Source organism: Xyrauchen texanus, chromosome 15 (genome assembly GCF_025860055.1).
Source record: "Xyrauchen texanus isolate HMW12.3.18 chromosome 15, RBS_HiC_50CHRs, whole genome shotgun sequence".
Classification (NCBI taxonomy): Eukaryota; Metazoa; Chordata; class Actinopteri; order Cypriniformes; family Catostomidae; genus Xyrauchen; species Xyrauchen texanus.
Genome location: NC_068290.1, coordinates 32,483,402 through 32,504,508, shown reverse-complemented (window position 1 = coordinate 32,504,508; position 21,107 = coordinate 32,483,402). Strand labels below are relative to the sequence as shown.

Genomic DNA, 21,107 nt, shown 5'->3' with positions numbered 1-21,107 from the left:
TCCTAGCCGCCGAACTCTGTAGCTCCTTCAGAGTGATTGTTGGCCTATCTGTGGCTTCTCTCACAAGTCTCCTTTTGAGAGATGACCTTTTCTTGGCAGTGCCTGGGTGGTGTGTTGCAGCTTCCACTTCCTGATTGATACAACTGTGCTCACTGGGATGTACATTCTTTTTATTAATTAACTCTAACTTCTGTGGAATGCTCTTTGGTCTTAATTTTCCTTCAGATTCACAGCCTGACCAATGATCCTTCAACAATGGGTTTTTTTTATCCAGAAAATGTGATTGCAACTTTAATGATTCACAGGTGGAAGCCAAGGGTAATGTAATGGCGTCCTCGTTAGGGCAATTTCTTTCATCTATGTAACCTGGCAGCTTCCACAGCACAGGGGATGAATACTTATGCAAGGAAGATATTTCAGTTTTTTATTTTGTTTTTAAATATTTCCCAACATAAAACCAATGTCACCAAACAATAATTTATTTTGAGTTCCAATGTTTTAAAATAAATTATCAAACATAATTAAATTTATTTGCACCATTTGTAATTCAGTAATATGAGATAATTGGTCAGGGGTCTTAATACTTTTGCAAGTGTGTGTTTGTCAAACAATCTGTTTGAACTAATAACACGCATTATTTTGAGTATTGTTATTTTGAACATTATCATGTTCTTGTACATATTAAATACATAATTTAAAGATTCACATTAGGTTGGAAAAAGTATGTGAACCCCCTAGGGTAATGAAGACGACAAAAGCTAATTAAAGTCAGGAGTTTGTAAACCTGGCATCCAATTAATAAAACGAGATTGGAGGTGTGGATTAGAGCTACTTTGACTTATAGAAAAAGATCTCAAACATTTTTAGTTTGCTATTCACTAGAAAAATCTGCTGACGTGGACCATGCCTCAAAAAGATCTCAGAAGACCTACGATCAAGAATTATTGATTTGCATAAAGCTGGATAGGGTTACAAAGTTATCTCGAAGAGCTTAGATATTCATCTGTCGACAGTTTATGGAGATGATTTAGTGCTGTGGCCAGGGCCGTAGCTAGAGGGGGGAAAGTTGGTTATGATTCTAGGGGCCCCACAACAAAATCTAAACAGTATTTTTTTTAGTAGGAAAATGACCCAAAGCAATATACAGTCAAGGGCACCAGAATACCCAGCTACGGCCCTGGCTGTGGCCATCCAGGAAAGATGACGCAAAGGGCACAGCGCAGATTACTAAATGCGGAACAAAAAGAAACCTATAGTGACACATAAAGATTTGAAGGAATCATTGGAACTGGATAACATCTCCTTTCATGTGTCTACTATATGGAAAACATTAAACTGGCATGATGTCCATGGCAGGACACCACAAAGGAAGCTGCTGCTGAAAACATCCCAACGTTAAAGTACCGTGGAGGGAGTGTCATGATTTGGGACTGCTTTGGGGCCTGGATTTCTTGCCTTCATCCAGGGAAAAATTAGTTCCCAAGTTTACCAAAATATCCTAAGGGATAATGGCATGTGGCATAATGGCTGTGCACCAGCTGATGCTCAGTAGAAGTTGGGTGATGCAGCAGGACAATGTCCTTAAACATCAAAGAAAATCCACCATTTGGAGAGGCTCAGTCAGAGCACAGACCTTAACCCAACAGAGATGCTGTGGAATGACCTCAAGAGAGAGGTTCACATCAGACATCCTATTAATATGTCTGAGCTGAAGCAGTTCTGTGAGGAAGAATGGTCCAAAATTCCTTCTGAACGTTGAGCAGGTGTAATCTGCTGCTACTGGAAACACTTGGTTGAAGTTATTGCTGACAAAGGAGGATTGACCAGTTTTATATCCAAGGGTTCACTTACTTTCCACAGCATTGTGAATGTTTAATAAGATGTGTTCAATAAAGACATGAAAGAATATAATTGTTTGTGTGTTATTAGCTTAAGCACATTGTGTTCGTCTGTACTTGTGACTTTGATGAAGATGGGATAACATTTTATGACCAATTAATGCAAAAAAAACAGCTAATTCTAAAGGGTTCACATACATTTTATTGTAACTGTATGTGTGTGTATAATATAAATAATTTAAATAATTATTATATTCAGGTTCTCCCTAGTATAATACAACAATAATTTAACTTAGAATTCGTATTAAAAAGCAAAGAATGGTAAAAGGAAATGTTCTTCGTTCCTTAATCCGTACAGTGGGTAGTTTGAGTTAGGAGAGATGTATGAAGTGTTCTTTTCAAACATATTTGTCTGTTTGCTCTGTGTACAATGAAAAACAATAAAACTTTAGAGCTTTGCTGGACACTTTGTGGAAAGAAGTTAATCATCACAGTGTACAGCTCCCCACAAGCCCCAGCTGCTGAAAGCTATTTCTCCTGATTCACTGTCCACTAGTGCTGCCAAGGTGTCTCCAATAACCAAGAGCTTTTCATGGGTGTCTCAAATACACATTTCAGCATCAGTTGAATGGTCAAACACAGCATGCATCTTGTCAGTCAAGCACCTCGCGCTCACACAGACACAGTCTGCATATTGTCAGTGTCGTCGGTGGTCTCTGGAAACTGCTGAGACAGCCTCGGTGTCAGAAAGTGTGACAAGCTGTTCCTTAATTAGACCAAATCTTTTGATGTGACCGAGTAGGCTAGTCACACAGTCAGTGTGGTCAGTCCTCAACTGTAGGAAACATCTTGGAGAACAAAGACACAGTGTCCCCATGAAACTTTTGGCTCCCAAACCTTAATAATTTCATAAATATTTATAGATAAATGGAGACCATGATTAATACTGGTATTTGATTATTATTTTCTAATTTAGGGCGCATTGTGTAAACATGAAGATTATTATTATTATTATGTGGATTTTAGAAACCTGAATAAGAGAGATGGCACAAAGTATGTCTGTATTATTCATAATTCACTGTTATAAAAACACCTTATGCAGAATATCCTTTGTTCAATTACTGTACATCTTTCCATTTCCAAAAAGGAATCATGAGTGCTAAGACACAGCAGAAAAGTCAATTCCCAGACCGAATTAGCACATGAAGAGTCTTATTTTCTGAAATGTCAGTTATATATGGGTCATCAGGGCTGGACTGGGAAGAAACAAATCGGCCCGGGATTTTACATGGCAACTGGCCCAAAAGTTGAGCGGTGTCCTTTTCTGCATATCGCGGCACCGTTTTGTGGTCCGTTTTGCATAACGCGGCGACTCATTTGAGCTTATCGCGGCCGACCCACTGGCCCGCTCTGTTCTCCTGATGGCCAGTCCGCCCCTGATTGGCCTCAAAGTGCGTCGGCCCACCGGGACAGGTCTGAATAATCTTATTAACCCAACATTCCGGCTTTAAAGAAAGACAGCTGGCATATGCCTGGATTAAAAGGAATTCTGTGGAACGTAAAAACCTTAGTTGGAATATCCTTGGAGCTACTAGATAAAGGCAGTGCTGAAGTCAAATTAACGAAGTGCAAGCATGAGTTTTTTTTTTTAAATATTTTAGATATTTGCGTTTTTGGTAATAAAACTCTGGTTGTAAGTCTGATGACTGCAATAGATTTCTTAAAGTCATAAACACCCTTTGAATGTCATAATCAAACATTTGCATCTCAAAGATGTGGCAAAGACAAGAAAAACATGTTATTGTAATATTTAAAATGTTTATTATCAGGCAGAGAATATTGAATATGCTTATTTTCAAGTACAGCATTGGGTGAACATGACATCAGTAAACAAAAGCCTTAACAGGTTAATGTAATACTGTGATTTTAAAAGGCATGGCTAAATCTTAGGTAGAACTGTAAGTGAACAATTTGTCAAAAAAGAATACAACTTATCTTTCTGTTTTGTATTTTCAGTCCCAAAGTTTGATAAATAATTTCTTTTAACCATATTCTTTACAGACAAATATATTTTAGATGGCTTCAGACAGCGATAATGCAATATATTTAGCAAAACAAAAAACAGTCTAGTCACTTGAGCTCAAACATTGCACCGATTGGATTCCCATTCCCACCCATCTCTCATCATACAGTATCATGAAATAATATGAGCATGCCTCGCATGCAATACCAAGATAATAAAAATAATAAAAAAAACGTGTCGTATTCAGAAGTTTATGTTTTTTGGAGAGAGACATGGCAAGGAGTGCATATTTAAGGCCAGTAATACTTCATATTGTACAGTATGTGCACACCTTGATTATTGTACTTTCATGTTTTTCACCTCTGTTGTTGTTGTCACATGCCACTTATTAGTATTTCAGGTCTCCGTGACTTCCAGCATTTTCTGAAAAGACAAAAAATATACAAATATTAGAGCTCTCAGAATAAACCCATTAACGCATGCGATTAATTAAAAAGTTAAACGCGTTAAATGTTCTTAGTTGCAATTAACACATTTACCGTTAATACAGCATAAACCAGCATAAGCACTGGTTGAAGGGCGGAAACTTTGTAATGTGTCTGCCAGGAGTCAATACAATGAAGCACACTTCAAAACACTCACAACAGTGTCAGTGATCAAATGGTGGAGAAAGGATATTTTAACAATATTTGTTGTACAAAACAAGCCCAGATGGAACTTGTGACAGAAATAAAGCATTTTTAAGCCTAAGGCACATTTTAATTACCGCAGAAGCACGGCAAGTCTAAAAATCACCAAAACGCAGAATGAGATGTTTTTGTCTGCAAGCACTTCTCATGTGGCAGTCAAAGTGCCGCTTACCGCTGGAGTTGATGCCCTGGTGCAAATCATGAACACGGCTTCAAGATTGCTATAGGTAATTTAATGTCCATTACAACGAATATGCCACCTATGTGGGGACTAGTTCTTTCAATTTGACAAACTCACACTTAGACTTCGGGAAATGTTTAATGTTATTTGAATTGGTGCTATTTTAGTGCATTTTTATCTTAATACTGTAGAAGACTTTGCTTGGAAAATGTTAATAAAGCATTATATTGTTATATCTTGTTTTGATGGAAGATGGAAACAAATACATTTTGACAGGAAAATAAGTATATATAGTCAAATTTCAGCACTTTCAAAATCTGCGATTATTCGCGATTAACTGCAAACAAAATGTTTTATTAATTGCGATTAAAAGCAATTGACTGACAGCACTACAAAATAATAATCATAGAAATTATTTTTGAATGCACACCAAAAGAAATTGTAGACACTCAAATGTGCTTTCAGAGACAGAAGTGAGCAAACTATTATAGGACTAAAATCTACACTAAAATATGCTGACAGCTTTTAAAAATATAATAACAAGCTAGCGACTAAATCAAGAAAAATATGATCAAATTGAACCCATACACCCATAACAGATATTTTCCTCTGCGGCACACACACTTCACAGTCTCTGGGCTATGCTGAGTTTCATTTAATCAATTAATTTCACTGTCTGCAGCAAACCAGAGCAAATTACATTCTCCGTGAAAAAGTGTTAGGTGCAATTAACTTTTCAATCCAAAAGAGAGATCAATAGTGCCGGAGCTGCTGATGCTGTGATTCTGTTCATGTAGTGGGATTCGCAGAGTCCAAGCTCTGATCCCCTCTGAGAAAACTGCACAATGGTTATTTTCCAGCACCAGATATGATGTATCTTAGACTGTGGTGCAAGAAAAAAATCATTAAATAATTAAAGAGGTCTATAGAACAGTTTTTATAATGTGGCGATTCTAATAATGGTGATTCTTATTATATTCACATTACTGTTACAGTCATTTTTTTAATAAGAAGATGATTATAGTAAGATGATTCTTTTATCAGCATTGAACACATCTCAATGTTCCTATATAAGCTGCTTTACACAAAAACTGTTTCTTATTTCTTTCTAAAATCACCTGGAAATGTACTTTACAGGTTTCATGAGATTCCCCAAGTACAGAGATAGAGGTACTTCCATGTCTTTGGAAAAAGTTTGTTATTATGGTAAACTCTTGCATACTCCATCAATATGATTAACCTGTTAGGTAATTCATAATGAATCACAAACATTTCCGACTTAAGACAATAATTTGAAAAGCCCATCTCTGGAGACCCTCACTTTACTTCTTCTGGGCTGAATTTGCATTAACAAACTGAGAGCTGAAGTTTAAACAACTACGTTTAATCAATTAATCAATTAAACAACTAAGTTTAATCAATTAATTTCACTGTCTGCAGCAAACCTGTATGCTCTACACACAGTATGCGGAAAACTGGAGCAAATATTCTGAATTTCAAGGGAGGTCCTAATTGTTATTCTGGGATAATTGGCTGGACATGTCAGTATTGATTATGTGAAATGTGGCAGTGGGGGATTTAAAAGCATTAAAGCTTCTGCAACACCAACATACTATCAGTCATGTTAACAAATGCAATCAAATACTCGTGCAATCTCAGGGTCAAAGAATCAATAAGAGGCTGAAAAGCTCTGCTTCACATCTATTAGAGGGGGGCAGAATGACCAAAATCTTTATAAAAATAGTTGAATTGTCATTTTTGTAACAATAAAATTGTACTGTATGTAACAAATATGGTTTGTATATTAAATTGTCATGTGGCAATGCCTACTTTTGTCAAAGCAAAAGAGAAGATTATTAATAACGAATGATAAGTATTGAATTGTGAGACAAAACTTAAAAAAAGTCAAACTAATATTATAAAGTCTGTAGTTCCAACTCTAAATTCTGATTGGATGAGCCACCTTAAAAGCCATTGTTTAAAAGCTGATATAAACATCTGTTACCGGTCAGTTGAACTCTATATTAATGCGGCAAGATGGAATGTTGCTAAGTAACCCTAAATGACTTTTCTCCGTTTTAATAAAAAGTTCTTCACCTGCTCTGTATTTATATATTTCTCCATGTTTTTTTTGTTACTCTGACTTGTAAATATATGAATCGGTATAAACAGTATACTGCCCTAAAAAGGCGAAATGTAGAAACTACACATTTTGTCAAAATAGATTAACACCAAAGTCAGATCTCTTAGGGTGCTTTCACACTAGAACTTTTGGTGCACACCCGGGTTCGAATGATGTCAAAGTTTGGTTCTTTTGTATAATGTATAAAACACTGTTTTCCGAACTCTGGTATGCACTTGCAAAACCGCACCAGGGTCCACTTGAAAAGGTGGTCTGGGGAACGGTTTGTGTGAACTCCAGTATGGTTCGCTGCTGATATGAACGCAATCGTACCAAATCGTGGAAGTGAGCCACTCGTGATGACGTATAATTTGAGTCTTTGAAGGCTCCCAATCGCAATTATTGTGGTATAATGTATTTCTAATACCTGCTTGTGTCCACATAAATCCCCTTCAGAGAGCAGCTCACATTCTTCACATCTCTTACAATGCATCCGGGGCCTCGTGGCACACAAACGCTAACATTCATCACATCATTGCAAATTCAATGTATCCTTGGCAGATGTAAACAAGTGTCATTCTGTGCGTGTAAAGTTATGGTGGTAAATCCAAGGAGGCAAATTTAAAAACTAAACAAGGGCAAGCTGATGTCTTCTTGAATTGTTACCTGGTTACAGTGGTAAACAGCTGCTGCTTGTACTCACATTGATGACGTAATCGGACCATGGTTCGGACCCAAATAATATGACGTGAACAGAGACCAGCGGGGACAGGGGGAGGAAACAAACTGGGGTTTTGTCCAAGCAATCGAACCAAGTGTGAAAGCATGCTCAGAATACAGTGCCTTGCGAAAGTATTCGGCCCCCTTGAACTTTTCGACCATTTGCCACATTTCAGGCTTCAAACATAAAGATATAAAACTGTAATTTTTTGTGAAGAATCAACAACAAGTGGGACACAATCATGAAGTGGAACGAAATTTATTGGATATTTCAAACTTTTTTAACAAATAAAAAACTGAAAAATTGGGCGTGCAAAATTATTCAGCCCCCTTAAGTTAATACTTTGTAGCGCCACCTTTTGCTGCGATTACAGCTGTAAGTCGCTTGGGGTATGTCTCTATCAGTTTTGCATGCACTGTGTAGATAAATGCACTGCAATAGATTGGCTTCCCGCTACAACAAACTTCTGGGTTCCCCCGATGCACTTGAGCACAAAAATATTAACGCATATAAAACATATAAATGCCACTTATGCATTAACTTAAACACATAAAAGCTATGTCCTCCAACAGAAACTGTGTGTGATAAAGTGCTTTCACTTAACAGCCTATAAATCCTATAAATGGCAGCATTCACATTTACGTGACATTTCGGAACTCCACTTTCTGCAAAACCATGGAATAAGCGGTTTTCTTAAATGCATGTAAACATGGTCAAAATCTTGATAGATTGAAAGATATACAGTATATGGAATAAAAGATATAGAAGCCACATGATTTCCACACAATAAACTAACAAGGAACTATACTTCTAACTACAGGTGGAGGGATGTACTTCCAACTACACAACTTTGGGTTGCTGTTTACAAATGTTCGTTGGATCTACGGTTTCGGGAAACACCAAATCATTGAACTATGTTGGTAATGATCAAACTTGTGACCACAGTTGGCTAATGCTGCCTTTCCACTGCATGGATTAGAGGTCTTCACAGGTCCAAAAATGTGTGCCCATACCCAAAGAGACCCGTAAATGTAGTACCCGGAACAGACTCTTTGACCCATCTATTATTTGAAATCTGGACCCGGACGGGACACACAGACTTGATTGAACCCGATCGGCACAGATCCCACAGCTAATTGCTATTAACAAGTTAATTTACAAGTTGTGAAAATAAAACTATTTGTGTAGCCTTACATAATGTAATGATTGTAGCCTTCTCTCCTGTACCTGACCGTGATGCATACAATCCATCCTCCTTGCCAAGAAAGTTGTTATAATAACATCCATGTTGTTCCTCTCTTGCTGGTTTAAAGAGCATGTATAATCCACTCATCATTTCAGCTTCAAAAGTCCACTTGCTGTCACGGTGGAAGATGACAAACGTGACTTTGCAGCTTTGCAGTTTTTTTGTATAATACAACAATTTCGCATAATACGATAACTTCCACTGTTTGCCCTTTTGAACTATACTAACGATTGCTCATTCAGTGCCACAGCCGCTGATGTTAGCATTACTAATTTGCTGTCATGTGCTCTCTGAGACGTGTCTGACCATAGATTTTAGATATACAAAGCGAACTCCAACCACAATATTTCAAAAATCGTGCCGATGCCAACAATACACTTTGGTTTATGTCATCTGTCAAACACCGGTATGGTGGAATAAGTCCCGTCTTCTAAATAAAAGAGCCAATCGTCAATTGGTAAAGTCATCACGTCACTACAGATGTTAAACAGACCCAGGACCCAAAGTATTTGTATTGATTTCATTCAACATATTAAGTAAACATCACAGAAAATGTGGAATCAAATTATATACAAACCCTTTAAACCCTTCGCCCCGAACACCCCCACCCGACACAAACCATCCCAGTGGTCGGAAATATTTTTGAAAAAAAAAAAACATAAAAACACACACACAAAAATAAAATACAAATAAAAAGCACACTTTCAAAAAACAATCAAATTGCACACACACATTTAAAACTAGAGATCACTCTCCACTGCCCCTCACCGAAAGCCTTCCAAAAAGGCCAAATATCAGCCCCATTTCCTATCAAATAACCCCAGATTTCCCAGGCTTCTATACATCTCTTCCTCAAAAGGCCGCCACCCTCTCAATCTCCGAGCATCACTCATAAAATGAGGGCGCTCCAACTGACCTCCAACCCCTTAAAATAACCTGTCTGGCGATCATGACGTTCGTTAGGACCCAACGCTTTATGTGACCATTCTCAATGTTGATGACCACCCTATAGCCCAAAATACAGAGTCTAGGGCAAAGTGAAAGCCGAGTGCCCAATTGACCTCTGATTGATCCTCACCAGCAGGTGGGTGTGTCTTTAAGACCAAGCCTATACAATCTATAGGGGGTCCAATAAAATCGATGTAAAATCTTAAATTGCATAAGTGGGAACCCTTGCATCTTTAGACGCAGACTTTACATTTTTTAGGATCCTAGCCCACATCCCCTCCTCCAATGTCAAGTTTAGATCCTTGTCGCATAATCTTTTGCGATAATTCAAAGTTCTGTCCCCCAGACTCTGAATTAGCAGGGAGTAATACACTGATGCCTCATGACCCTTCCCAAAAGCAGCAATCACCACTCTCGAAGTATCTCCCGAACTAGGGGGGTGCGTGCCACTTCCAAGAACAGTGCAGAGTAGGTGGCGCAGCTGTAAATACTTATAAAATTGAGATCTGGGAATGCCAAAATGTTGAACCAAATTTTCAAAAGGTCTCAATACTCCACCCTCATATAGGTCAACAAGTATATTAACCCCCCTCACAATCCAATATGACAAACAGACAGGTGGACACAAACAGGTGGACTTTTTATTAATATATAGTTTAGGGTTCAGCCATATGCTCGAGGCTACGAACTAATTACTATGGACACTTTGGTCCATATTGAGTGCAAATGCAAAATAAAGGGGTGTGACTTAACTTCTCTAGTTAGTTTGATCGAAAGGCTTTGCAGTGGCGAGATAGGGGCAAGAACTTCCTTTTCAATACAAAACCAGGGAGGGGCTCTCTAAGGTGGAAGTGACCAATGAGCCAAATGTCTGAGACGGAATGCATCTTGGGTAGGCCTAACCCACCTTTGTCATTCGGCCTATACAGGTGAAACTCGAAAAATTTGAATATCGTGCAAAAGTTCATTCATTTCAGTAATTCAACTTAAAAGGTGAAACTAATATATTATATAGACTCATTACAAGCAAAGTAAGATATTTCAAGCCTTTATTTGATATAATTTTGATGATTATGGCTTACAGCTTATGAAAACCCCAAATTCAGAATCTCAGAAAATTAGAATATTGTGAAAAGGTTCAGTATTGTAGACTCAAAGTGTCACACTCTAATCAGCTAAACACCTGCAAAGGGTTCCTGAGCCTTTAAATAGTCTCTCAGTCTGGTTCAGTTGAATTCACAATCATGGGGAAGACTGCTGACCTGACAGTTGTGCAGAAAACCATCATTGACACCCTCCACAAGGAGGGAAAGCCTCAAAAGGTAATTGCAAAAGAAGTTGGATGTTCTCAAAGTGCTGTATCAAAGCACATTAATAGAAAGTTAAGTGGAAGGGAAAAGTGTGGAAGAAAAAGGTGCACAAGCAGCAGGGATGACCGTAGCCTGGAGAGGATTGTCAGGAAAAGGCCATTCAAATGTGTGGAGGAGCTTCACAAGGAGTGGACTGAGGCTGGAGTTACTGCATCAAGAGCCACCACACACAGACGGGTCCTGGACATGGGCTTCAAATGTCAAACGCCTTACCTGGGCTAAAGAAAAAAGAACTAGTCTGTTGCTCAGTGGTCCAAAGTCCTCTTTTCTGATGAGAGCAAATTTTGCACCTCATTTGGAAACCAAGGTCCCAGAGTCTGGAGGAAGAATGGAGAGGCACACAATCCAAGATGCTTGAAGTCCAGTGTGAAGTTTCCACAGTCTGTGTTGGTTTGGGGAGCCATGTCATCGGCTGGTGTTGGTCCACTGTGCTTTATTAAGTCCAGAGTCAACGCAGCTGTCTACCGGACATTTTAGAGCACTTCATGCTTCCTTCAGCAGACAAGCTTTATGGAGATGCTGACTTCATTTTCCAGCAGGACTTGGCACCTGCCCACACTGCCAAAAGTACCAAAACCTGGTTCAATGACCATGGTATTACTGTGCTTGATTGGCCAGCAAACTCGCCTGACCTGAACCCCATAGAGAATCTATGGGGCATTGCCAGGAGAAAGATGAGAGACATGAGACCAAACAATGCAGAAGAGCTGAAGGCCGCTATTGAAGCATCTTGGTCTTCCATAACACCTAAGCAGTGCCACAGGCTGATAGCATCCATGCCATGCCGCATTGAGGCAGTAATTAATGCAAAAGGGGCCCAAACCAAGTACTGAGTACATATGCGTGATTATACTTTTCAGAGGGCCGACATTTCTGTATTTAAAATCCTTTTTTTTTATTGATTTCATGTAATATTCAAATTTTCTGAGATTCTGAATTTGGGGTTTTCATAAGCTGTAAGCCATAATCATCAAAATTATATCAAATAAAGGCTTGAAATATCTTACTTTGCTTGTAATGAGTCTATATAATATATTAGTTTCACCTTTTAAGTTGAATTACTGAAATTAATTAACTTTTGCACGATATTCTAATTTTTCGAGTTTCACCTGTATAACTTATTGAAATTTGACCTGGGACGCTTACCATTCCAAATGAAGGACTTCGCTATGCTATCACATTGCTTGAAATAAGAGAGGGGGACATCTACAGGGAGAGACTGTAGCAGGCAGTTGAATTCGAATACAATTCATTTTAATAACATTAACCTTCCCAATCATGGATAAATGTAATGAAGCCCACCTGTCCACATTATTCGAAAACCTTTTCATAAAGGTTTCAAAATGAACTCTGACTAAATCACATAAATTTGCTTGGAATAATATTACCAAATACTTAATTCCCTGTTTGGGCCACAGGAAGGTACCCGGCTGAAAAGGTGTTACTGAATAGTATGCTGTCAATGCCAAAGCTACGGATTTAGACCAATTGACTTTGTATCCTGAGAACTTGGAAAAGGAATTAATAATTCTGTGGAGGTAAGGCATAGATCTAGCAGGGTCGGAGATGAATCTCAAGACAGTGCTCCCTAAATTCCATCAGTATGTGGACTTTGCAACGAGAGGGGTGAACACGCTTGATCTCGTTTACACAAACATCCCTAGTGCGTACCGGGCGGAGCCCCACCCCCACCGTGGCTACTTAGTCCACATCTCCGTTATGCTAATTCCAGCATACAGACTGTTTGTCAGGCACACAAAACCGCTTCAGAAGCAAGTGAAAACCTGGCCAGCAGGAGCAATCTCTGCTCTTCAGGACTGTTTTGAGTGTACTGACTGGCACATGTTCAGGGAGGCTGCAACATATGGTGACTCAACCAACTTGGAGGAATACACATCATCAGTGATCAGCTACATCAGCAAGTGCATTGATGATGTCACTTTCTCCAAGAGACGCCACACGCTCCAACCAGAAGCCGTGGATTACTGCGGAGGTGTGTGCGCTGCGGTGGACCTGAGACTCCGCCTTCAGAGCAGGTGACAAGGTAGCCCTAAGAACATCGAGGGCCAAACTGTCCCGGGCCGTCAGAGAGGCAAAGCGCGCACACGCACAGAGAATCCACAGTCACTTCCAGGACAGCAGCGACACGTTGCGCATGTGGCAGGGCATCCAGGCCATCACCAACTACAGGACAACATCAGTTGCCTGTGACAAACATGCCTCCCTCCCAGATGCGCTGAACGACTTCTACGCTCGGTTTGATGCTCAGAACAACGTGTTGGCGAGGAAGACCACCCCTCCTCCCAACGACCAGGTGCTCTATCTTACCACGGCCGATGTAAGGATACTCACTCATCTGTAGTGTCCACTCTCAAACTGGCTGGGAACTTCAGTGCAAAGTGATCGTCCGTCAATGCAAAAGTTTCTTTAAGGAAAAGTGTTATTCACAAAACAAACTCCAGCTGCTAGGCGGAGCCAATGCAAAAAGAAACAATAATGACACCACGCTTCCTCAAAAGCCAGAGTAAGTACAGCGAGTCGACCCAGTCACATGAGAAACACCCAATGGTTTACTCACCCATTGATTCTATAAAAGACATTTCCTGATTGGGACATGTAAATCCTTCGCTTCTATTCTCAGCTTGGCCGGAAACATCAATGCAAAAGCGATCTTACATTGATGCAAGAGTTGCTTGCATTCCCTGAGCTGATCACGTTTCTCTCTTGTCGAACTAGCAAAGTCTGGGAACAAGAAAATAGTATGATTCTTCCAAGAAAGCTTTCCTTTTCTCCTCACCTGGCACAACACGAGATCTTTATCAGCTGATCTCAGAAATGTGGCCAGGATTGATCGGGGCCTTTCACCCTCAGCAGATCTCTGAGCCGGAACTCTGTGAGCTCCCTCAATTTCCAGCTTGTGGCCTGTTATGTCGAGCAGACTCTGGAAAAGCTTGTCTAAGAATTTCACCATATCTCTACCCTCCTCATGCTAAGGAATTCCAACAATTCAGATGCTATTCCTGCGGCTTCTATTCTCAAGATCTTTAAAGCTTCCAACATGTTCCAAATAATCTTTGGTTGCGAGTGGATTAGCGGATAATTCCCTCTCCGATGACTCCAGATAATAGATTCGTTTCCCAACATCTGCCACCCTTGTAACTAACTCAGATAATTTTCCATCCCTGTAATCAATTGATGTATTACAGCAAGATCCACCTTTGTCAGCATCACCGTCATGTTGGACAGTTGACTCTGGATCTCCTCTCCCGCCACGCCATCCAGTCTGTAGGCCTGCCGGGGCTTTCATCCTTAACACATAAGTGTCTTTTAATGTCTCCAGAGTCCGAGGATTTTGTCTTCTTTGCCATGATTTACCTCAAAGATGTGAGAGTAATGAGAATAATTAAAGATTTAGCAAAGTGCGCAGAGCTTGTCTCTCACACGTCTTCTACTTGCATGGCGTCATGTGACCCCCTCCATTGATGAAGATTTTTCTCCATTTGTATTGGGTTGAGCATTCTGCTTATGGATCACGCATAGATGGGAATAGTGGACTCCAGCATGTTTTCAGGACAGCAGTTTCTCTCCACTTCACCTTGTTCAAACCATCTCCATGGGAACACTTCGATTGGGCATTGATAATTTACAGATGTGTATTAACACAGTCCCAGTAGTTCTCCACTTTTTCCCTTTTCTTCATGGGAGATAGTGTTTTGTTTTCATTGATGTTTAGCAGGAAAAGCAGACAATGCCAACTGTTCAAAAATCGAATTACCTATGTGAGGACGGGGGCCCACTAAGGTTCTCACATTTTTTATCTCACATTTGACACTATCGGTGAAGTTTAGAGTAGGGAGGTCAGTTTTGTTTATTTAAAACTTGATAGAGCATTAACTTTAAAAACCTCATGTTTTTGGGAGAGCATTTTACTTGCTTTTAGAGCCATACAGTGGACATTTCACTTCTGAATTGATGCGATACTAGCAAGGAAACAAAAATGACTACACAGTTATGTAATTTTTTGAGATCAGGCGCCAATGCCAAAGTCTTTGTTTGTTTTCCATTTCTATCAGCCGCTTGTATATCTTGCGGATTTAACAGAGATTGTTCATCCAAGCAGGAAGCTAAAATCGGCAGTTGCAATAATAGTTCCATGCTGGGTTTGGCAACTTGGCCTTTTCCTGGAGTATACCCCGGATCCTTTCCAACCACTGCTCACTAACAGGGGGTTTCCATTGCCACTGAGAGTGGTGGCTATTTTCAGAGTCCCTTTGGCCTAGAGCTGAGGGAGCCTTTCTCTTGACAGCTGTCTACAAACTTTCAAGCTGCTGAACACATGGAAATACAGCTAAATGGCATCATGTGATGCTAGCTCATCACTAGCGCTCTCAAACCACTGGACCAAGCACCTCCCCGAGGTGTATAGTACTATACCACCAACCAAATGCCTTTTTTTTTACTGCAGTTGGCACTTTTAAACTCGAACAGATCTGGATGAGGCAACTGAAACAATTAGCTGACGCCCATCAACTTGATGGAGAGACCAAAAGACGCACCAGCAGCAATGACAGAGGAATGAGGTGTCAGGTGAAGTCTGAGAGAGAGAAGTGAAGGGGTAGAAGCCTAAAGACATCATATCTTCAGTCATTCTGAAACATAATCAATAGTTGTTTTACATCCTGCGTCTCTCTGCTAAATTAAAAGAAATGTTAGACGGATGGAACTTCGATGGAGTCCCGCCTTCATCACAGCTCGTCAGCTAAGTGCTTCATAATTGCTTTAGATGGTGCCATCTTGATTTCACTGCGAGAATGGTCTTCCCTCTCATGTAATTCCATTCTCAATGTGTACAGATTGTTCTCTGACTCCACAGTCCTTGTGAAAAGCTGCTTTGTGTAATTTCAGCAGCAAAACATTTAATTACAAAAATAGTTTATGTTTCCAAAAAGGGTTCTACAAAAAAGCCCATTATTGGAACAAATACTGTAGGTAGTCCCATCCTAAACTCACACCACTGGAGCTAGACATTGACATGTCAGACCTCTCAAACAAACAGTAATGTTTTGACAACCTATATTTTTCTGATTGGCTTAGGCCATGTCCACACTAATACGTTTAGGTTTAGTAAAATATTTATGCCTCTGATCCACACTAGAACAGTGTTTTCTTCCACCAAAAATGGAATGGAACACTCAATTGCCACATACATTGGAAAACTATGACGTTAGGAAACTGAAAAAAGATTCAAACCAATTAGTGTGGATGCTCCCTTAAAAACAAAACAAAACAAAAAAACATCTTATTAGAGCACTAACAATCATTTCAGGACAGGCATCTTTACATAGAAAAAAATTAATCTTTTTTTTATTAATTACTGGTTGGAATAAGATTAGCAAAAATTAATGATAGTTCCTAGCACTCTATGGTACGGTGTTCCATATGGCAACAATTTTTTTTCTTTCATCTTGCAGAAAAAGCTCAAGCATAATGCATTGTTGGAAATAAAAGGGCAGTCTTTAAGATAACCAATAATATGGTATTTTTAAGTTGCATGTTTTTGGTTTTCTCATGCAAGATTTAAAGGGGAGACACCAGCTAAGGTGCTCCACAAATTGCTCTTTTAAACACATTTCGGTATGTTTCATCTACATAATGATTTATTTATTTTTTTGATACATCTTTGATTTAAGTAAATTTTGTTGTTAACTGATCAATTTTATCTCACATACTTTTAAATAAAATTGAAAAACATATGAACGTAGCCATATGGTACAGTAACTCTGTACCACAATGGAATTGCACTAATGCATTAGCTTATTGAGAATTTCTATAGATAGTGGCATCTATTATATTATTATTTACATTAATAATTTTTTTTGGAAATGTTTATCAAAATATAATATTTGCATAAATAACAAATTCATGGTTTCATATTTCTCCTTTCAACATGGCAATGTTTTATGGAAAGGGTAAAAAGAACTATAGACTATATACAGTGAAAATAATTGACAATTTTGAAGAGCAAATTATAACGAATCACTCAATTTTAGTTTGTATGAGTTCCAAATGTATGAATAAATTAAGATAATAATAATAATAAAAATGTAAGTACAAATTTATAATTTTTAAGAAAAACTAGTCAAATTTTCCATTGTGATACAGAGTTGCCACATGACAATGTTTTCCAATTTTTATTACAAATTTGATTTTTCTTTTTTTCCCCTTTTTTTATAAGAGCTACTTTATGCCAGAAAATCAAATGGGAAAAATATTCCATCAATAAAACATAATGTGTACCATACAGTGCAAGAGATGGTGACTAGAAAGGAGTTAGAAAATGCACAGTCATTCACACTTCATAATCTTCAAGAACATTCAACAGCAATATCTGTTGTTAAATACTAGTGTTGCAATTTGCTAATGCAAAACCATTATAGTGCTCATAATGTACACAAATTCACTGCTGACATTATAATCCACAGCATTATAAGTGAAGGGGTCCATATCGCACACATCTTATCTGCTGTTAGTAAAGGGAGTAAACACAAGGCCGCATTACAGATAACGCTAGATGCCAACAGCACACATCAGCTCATTGTGATTCACAATCCAACTGTGCCATATCACTAGAGCCATGGCAACAGACTTACCGACTGAGGGCTCGGCTCTGCAGAAATAAAGCCATTGAATCCGGTTAAAGAGAGGGAGTGCCTTTATGAAGCATTATTAATGTTTCAGGTACTATTTCACAACTTTTTCTTCATCAGAAGTGCGACAGTGGTCTGAATTTATTACCAAAAATGTTGATCCTCATTTTCAGTCTAACTAAGGCTGTGAGGCTAAGCAAAGTTCATTTATCTAAACAATAAATTACTGTCACTGGTACCACCTACCTTGACCTTTGTACTATAATACTAAAAACTCCATCCACGGATATACTGATGAAAACTGAACAATATGTCATTTGGCTAAGTTTGGAATAGCATACTTCCGTAATACTTGTACTATTAATAGTACATATTATATAGTCAGTATAATTTCTGTAAGTTCCTCAAAAAAATATATATATATATCCTCTTCAACTTTGAGACATTTTTGGGCTGTTCCTGCAAATTTTTTACCCTCAAATTTAAAAGCTCACCATTTACACATATTGTGGTCTAATTTTGATCAGAAACTCTTAAATTTGTAAGCATGTAATTCTGGTTCAGTTCACAACAGCTCCATCCAAAAAGTTGTATTTATTCCACTAATATAGTATTCACTATATACTGCTCAGTATAGCCTTTGACTTTTAAGAAAAATAAACATCATTTGTTTGGATCATTAAGTCTGATTGTCTGCTAAGGGAAGACTGCAGTGTGTGTATCTTTGAGAATGACCTACTTCTTGTGCTGCTTACAAGGTGATAAACAACTGCCTAAATAGCTGAACCTCATTAACAAACAGTACCTGAACACACACTCTCTAATTCAGCAGAGCATCTCAGCATGTCTCTCCAGATCATTTAACGATCAGAAAGCATGTAAATGCTGCTTTTGGCCTCCCTGAGCTGTCCAGAGATAATGGCTGCTGCATCATTACTTGTGCTGATGCAGACCAGACCTACGTTTGTTGACTCTGTAATGTCTACAGAGGCATATACTGTATGCAGGTCACTGTTTGCACCAAAGCATTTCCTGGAGGGGACTGTCATATGGATGGCCACATTTCCTGTTTGCAGGCTCTGTCAAATAGAAACATGCACACACAGAGATGTGTACTCACCCTTTTCTTAAGTGCTTCTAAGGACTGAAACTCCAGCTTGGCTAGTTTGATTTGGATCTGTTTTGGAACATCTGGAATGACGAATGCCAGGATGAATTTGAGGGCCAGGAGAACATGCTGGAACAGAGAAAGACAACACAATTATGTACTCTATGTCAGTTGCTGTCGACTGGTTCTGTATCCCAGATTTTACATTGGATATCAAGTGGCCACCCAAGACAGTACCAAAATAGTTTATCATGCAAATATATCAAATTAAATCATACAAAAGTGTCCTTAAAATCAAACTCTGGTTTATTACTTGTTTCTTAATGGTTTCAAAATTTTAAATGTTGAATTTTGATGTTTTCATGCTCAATGGCAATAATAATTCACAGCATGTAACCATTTTTATCCTTTCAAATGAACCCATATTTAATTTGTACATATTGTTACATATTACATATTGTAATATTTATTGAGCATTTTATTTTATCCTTCATCGTTTGGTTTGTAAAGATAATGGCATGTCACACAACCTTTCCGAGTTGGCATCAGCTTAATTTGGTTAGCCATGTGATGGATGAATTTGTGCAAAATACAATAGAGTTTGTTAGGATGCTCAGCATTAGATGTCAACAACAAAAGATATGGAAAAAATGTCCTCCATCCTTTTTTAAAGTTTATATGAATATTGTTTTATCTATCATAACAACACTGTCAAGAAAAAGTATGTGAACCATTTGGAATTGCCTGGTTTTCTCATAAATTGTGATCTTATCTTCTTAAAGTCACAAGTATACACTAACAAAATGTGCTTAAGCTAACAACACACAATCAGTTATAATCTTGTCTTTATTGAATACATCCTATTAAACTTTCACAGTTCTGTGGAAAAAGTAAGTGAACCCTGGTCGATCCTCCTTTGGCAGCAATAACCTGAACCAAGCATTTCCGGTAGCTGCGGATTACACCTGCACAATGTTCAGAAGGAATTTTGGACCATTCATCCTCACAGAACTGCTTTAGGGTCAGCCACATTCTTAGGAAGTCTGGTGTGATCGGCTCTCTTGAGGTAATTCCACAGCATCTCTATTGGGTTATGGTCTGGGCCATTCCAAAAGGTGTTTTTTATATTTTTTAAGCCATTCTGTTGTGGATTTACATCGATTTTTAGGGTCATTGTCCTGCTGCATCACCCAACTTCTACTGATCTTGGTATGCAGTGCACTTTATACGCCATACTGCCTCTTAATGATGTGTGTTCTTCCCAAACAATTCAATCTTAGTTTAATAAGTCCAAAAAACATTTTCTCAGTAGCATTCTGGAGTGTCAAACTTGAGGCATGCAGCAATGTTTATGCTGGAAAGCAACAGCTTCCTTTGTGGTGTCCTGCCATGGACACCATGCCTGTTTTGTTTTTTTTATACAATTTTTATTCCAACACAGACAAAAATGTATTTAACCACAAGATTATGCATTCGGAATCAATATACAACCCTTTTTCTGCCATAAAGTGCCAGGTGTACCTTTAACGGTACTGCCCCAGTGACAAGCTGCCTAAGTGTAAAAACAATTCTGGCAGTGTAACATTGCTTTTTCCTTGCTATCCACAACCCTCTCATACCTACCATTTGAGAACCACTGCTCTATGAATTTTTTTATTATGTGTATAAGTTTATATTTTGGCAAGAAAGTATTGTCTAAACTTTTAAGCACATTCTAGATTGGTCAATGTCATTGGAAATACTTTTTTACAATGAGAAAGTTTCAATCCACCAGACCTCTTTCTCAAATCCATATGCACTCTTACAAACTGAGACATATAAAATAGAAAGGGAATATATTTCAGTAAAATTTAATGGCTGGTTGATCTTTATTACTCTCTATTTGTTCAAAGGCTACATTAGTAAGATGTACGTAGCTGGCAGAGTGCCAGCAGTGATTGCGACTATCTCTAATGTATTACATAGCCACATAACCACTGCCTCTGAAATTGGCTCACTATTCATCTCTGTGTTGACTAGAGAGAACTATTGACAATTTAAGTGAATGTAAAAATGAAGAACTGCATATCTCACACATTTATCCATTAAAGATTTGGAAGTTCTCACTATTTATGTGTTCTGGCTTTAAAGAAAACATGAAATGGCATTTACATTTGCATTTCTGAGTTAAACAGAAATGCAAATGCATATGGTTAGTATATGGTATTATTAGCA

General features: G+C 38.5%; 1 protein-coding gene across 2 annotated transcripts in view; it reads right to left on the bottom strand.

The window, feature by feature from the left end:
* Nucleotides 1–3,661: 3,661 nt before the first annotated feature.
* Nucleotides 3,662–21,107, bottom strand: part of ano10a (anoctamin 10a) — a 43,537-nt gene continuing 26,091 nt past the window's right edge. The window contains exons 13-15 of one of the 2 annotated variants that reach the window (XM_052143770.1): nucleotides 18,906–19,022; nucleotides 17,789–17,805; nucleotides 3,662–4,284 (exon numbers count right to left, since the gene is read on the bottom strand). In XM_052143770.1, the coding sequence (XP_051999730.1) occupies nucleotides 4,236–4,284; nucleotides 17,789–17,805; nucleotides 18,906–19,022 (183 nt within the window). In that variant the 3' untranslated portion in view covers nucleotides 3,662–4,235. The remainder of the gene's footprint in view (nucleotides 4,285–17,788; nucleotides 17,806–18,905; nucleotides 19,023–21,107) is intronic. The other variant, XM_052143771.1, reaches the window with a different exon arrangement.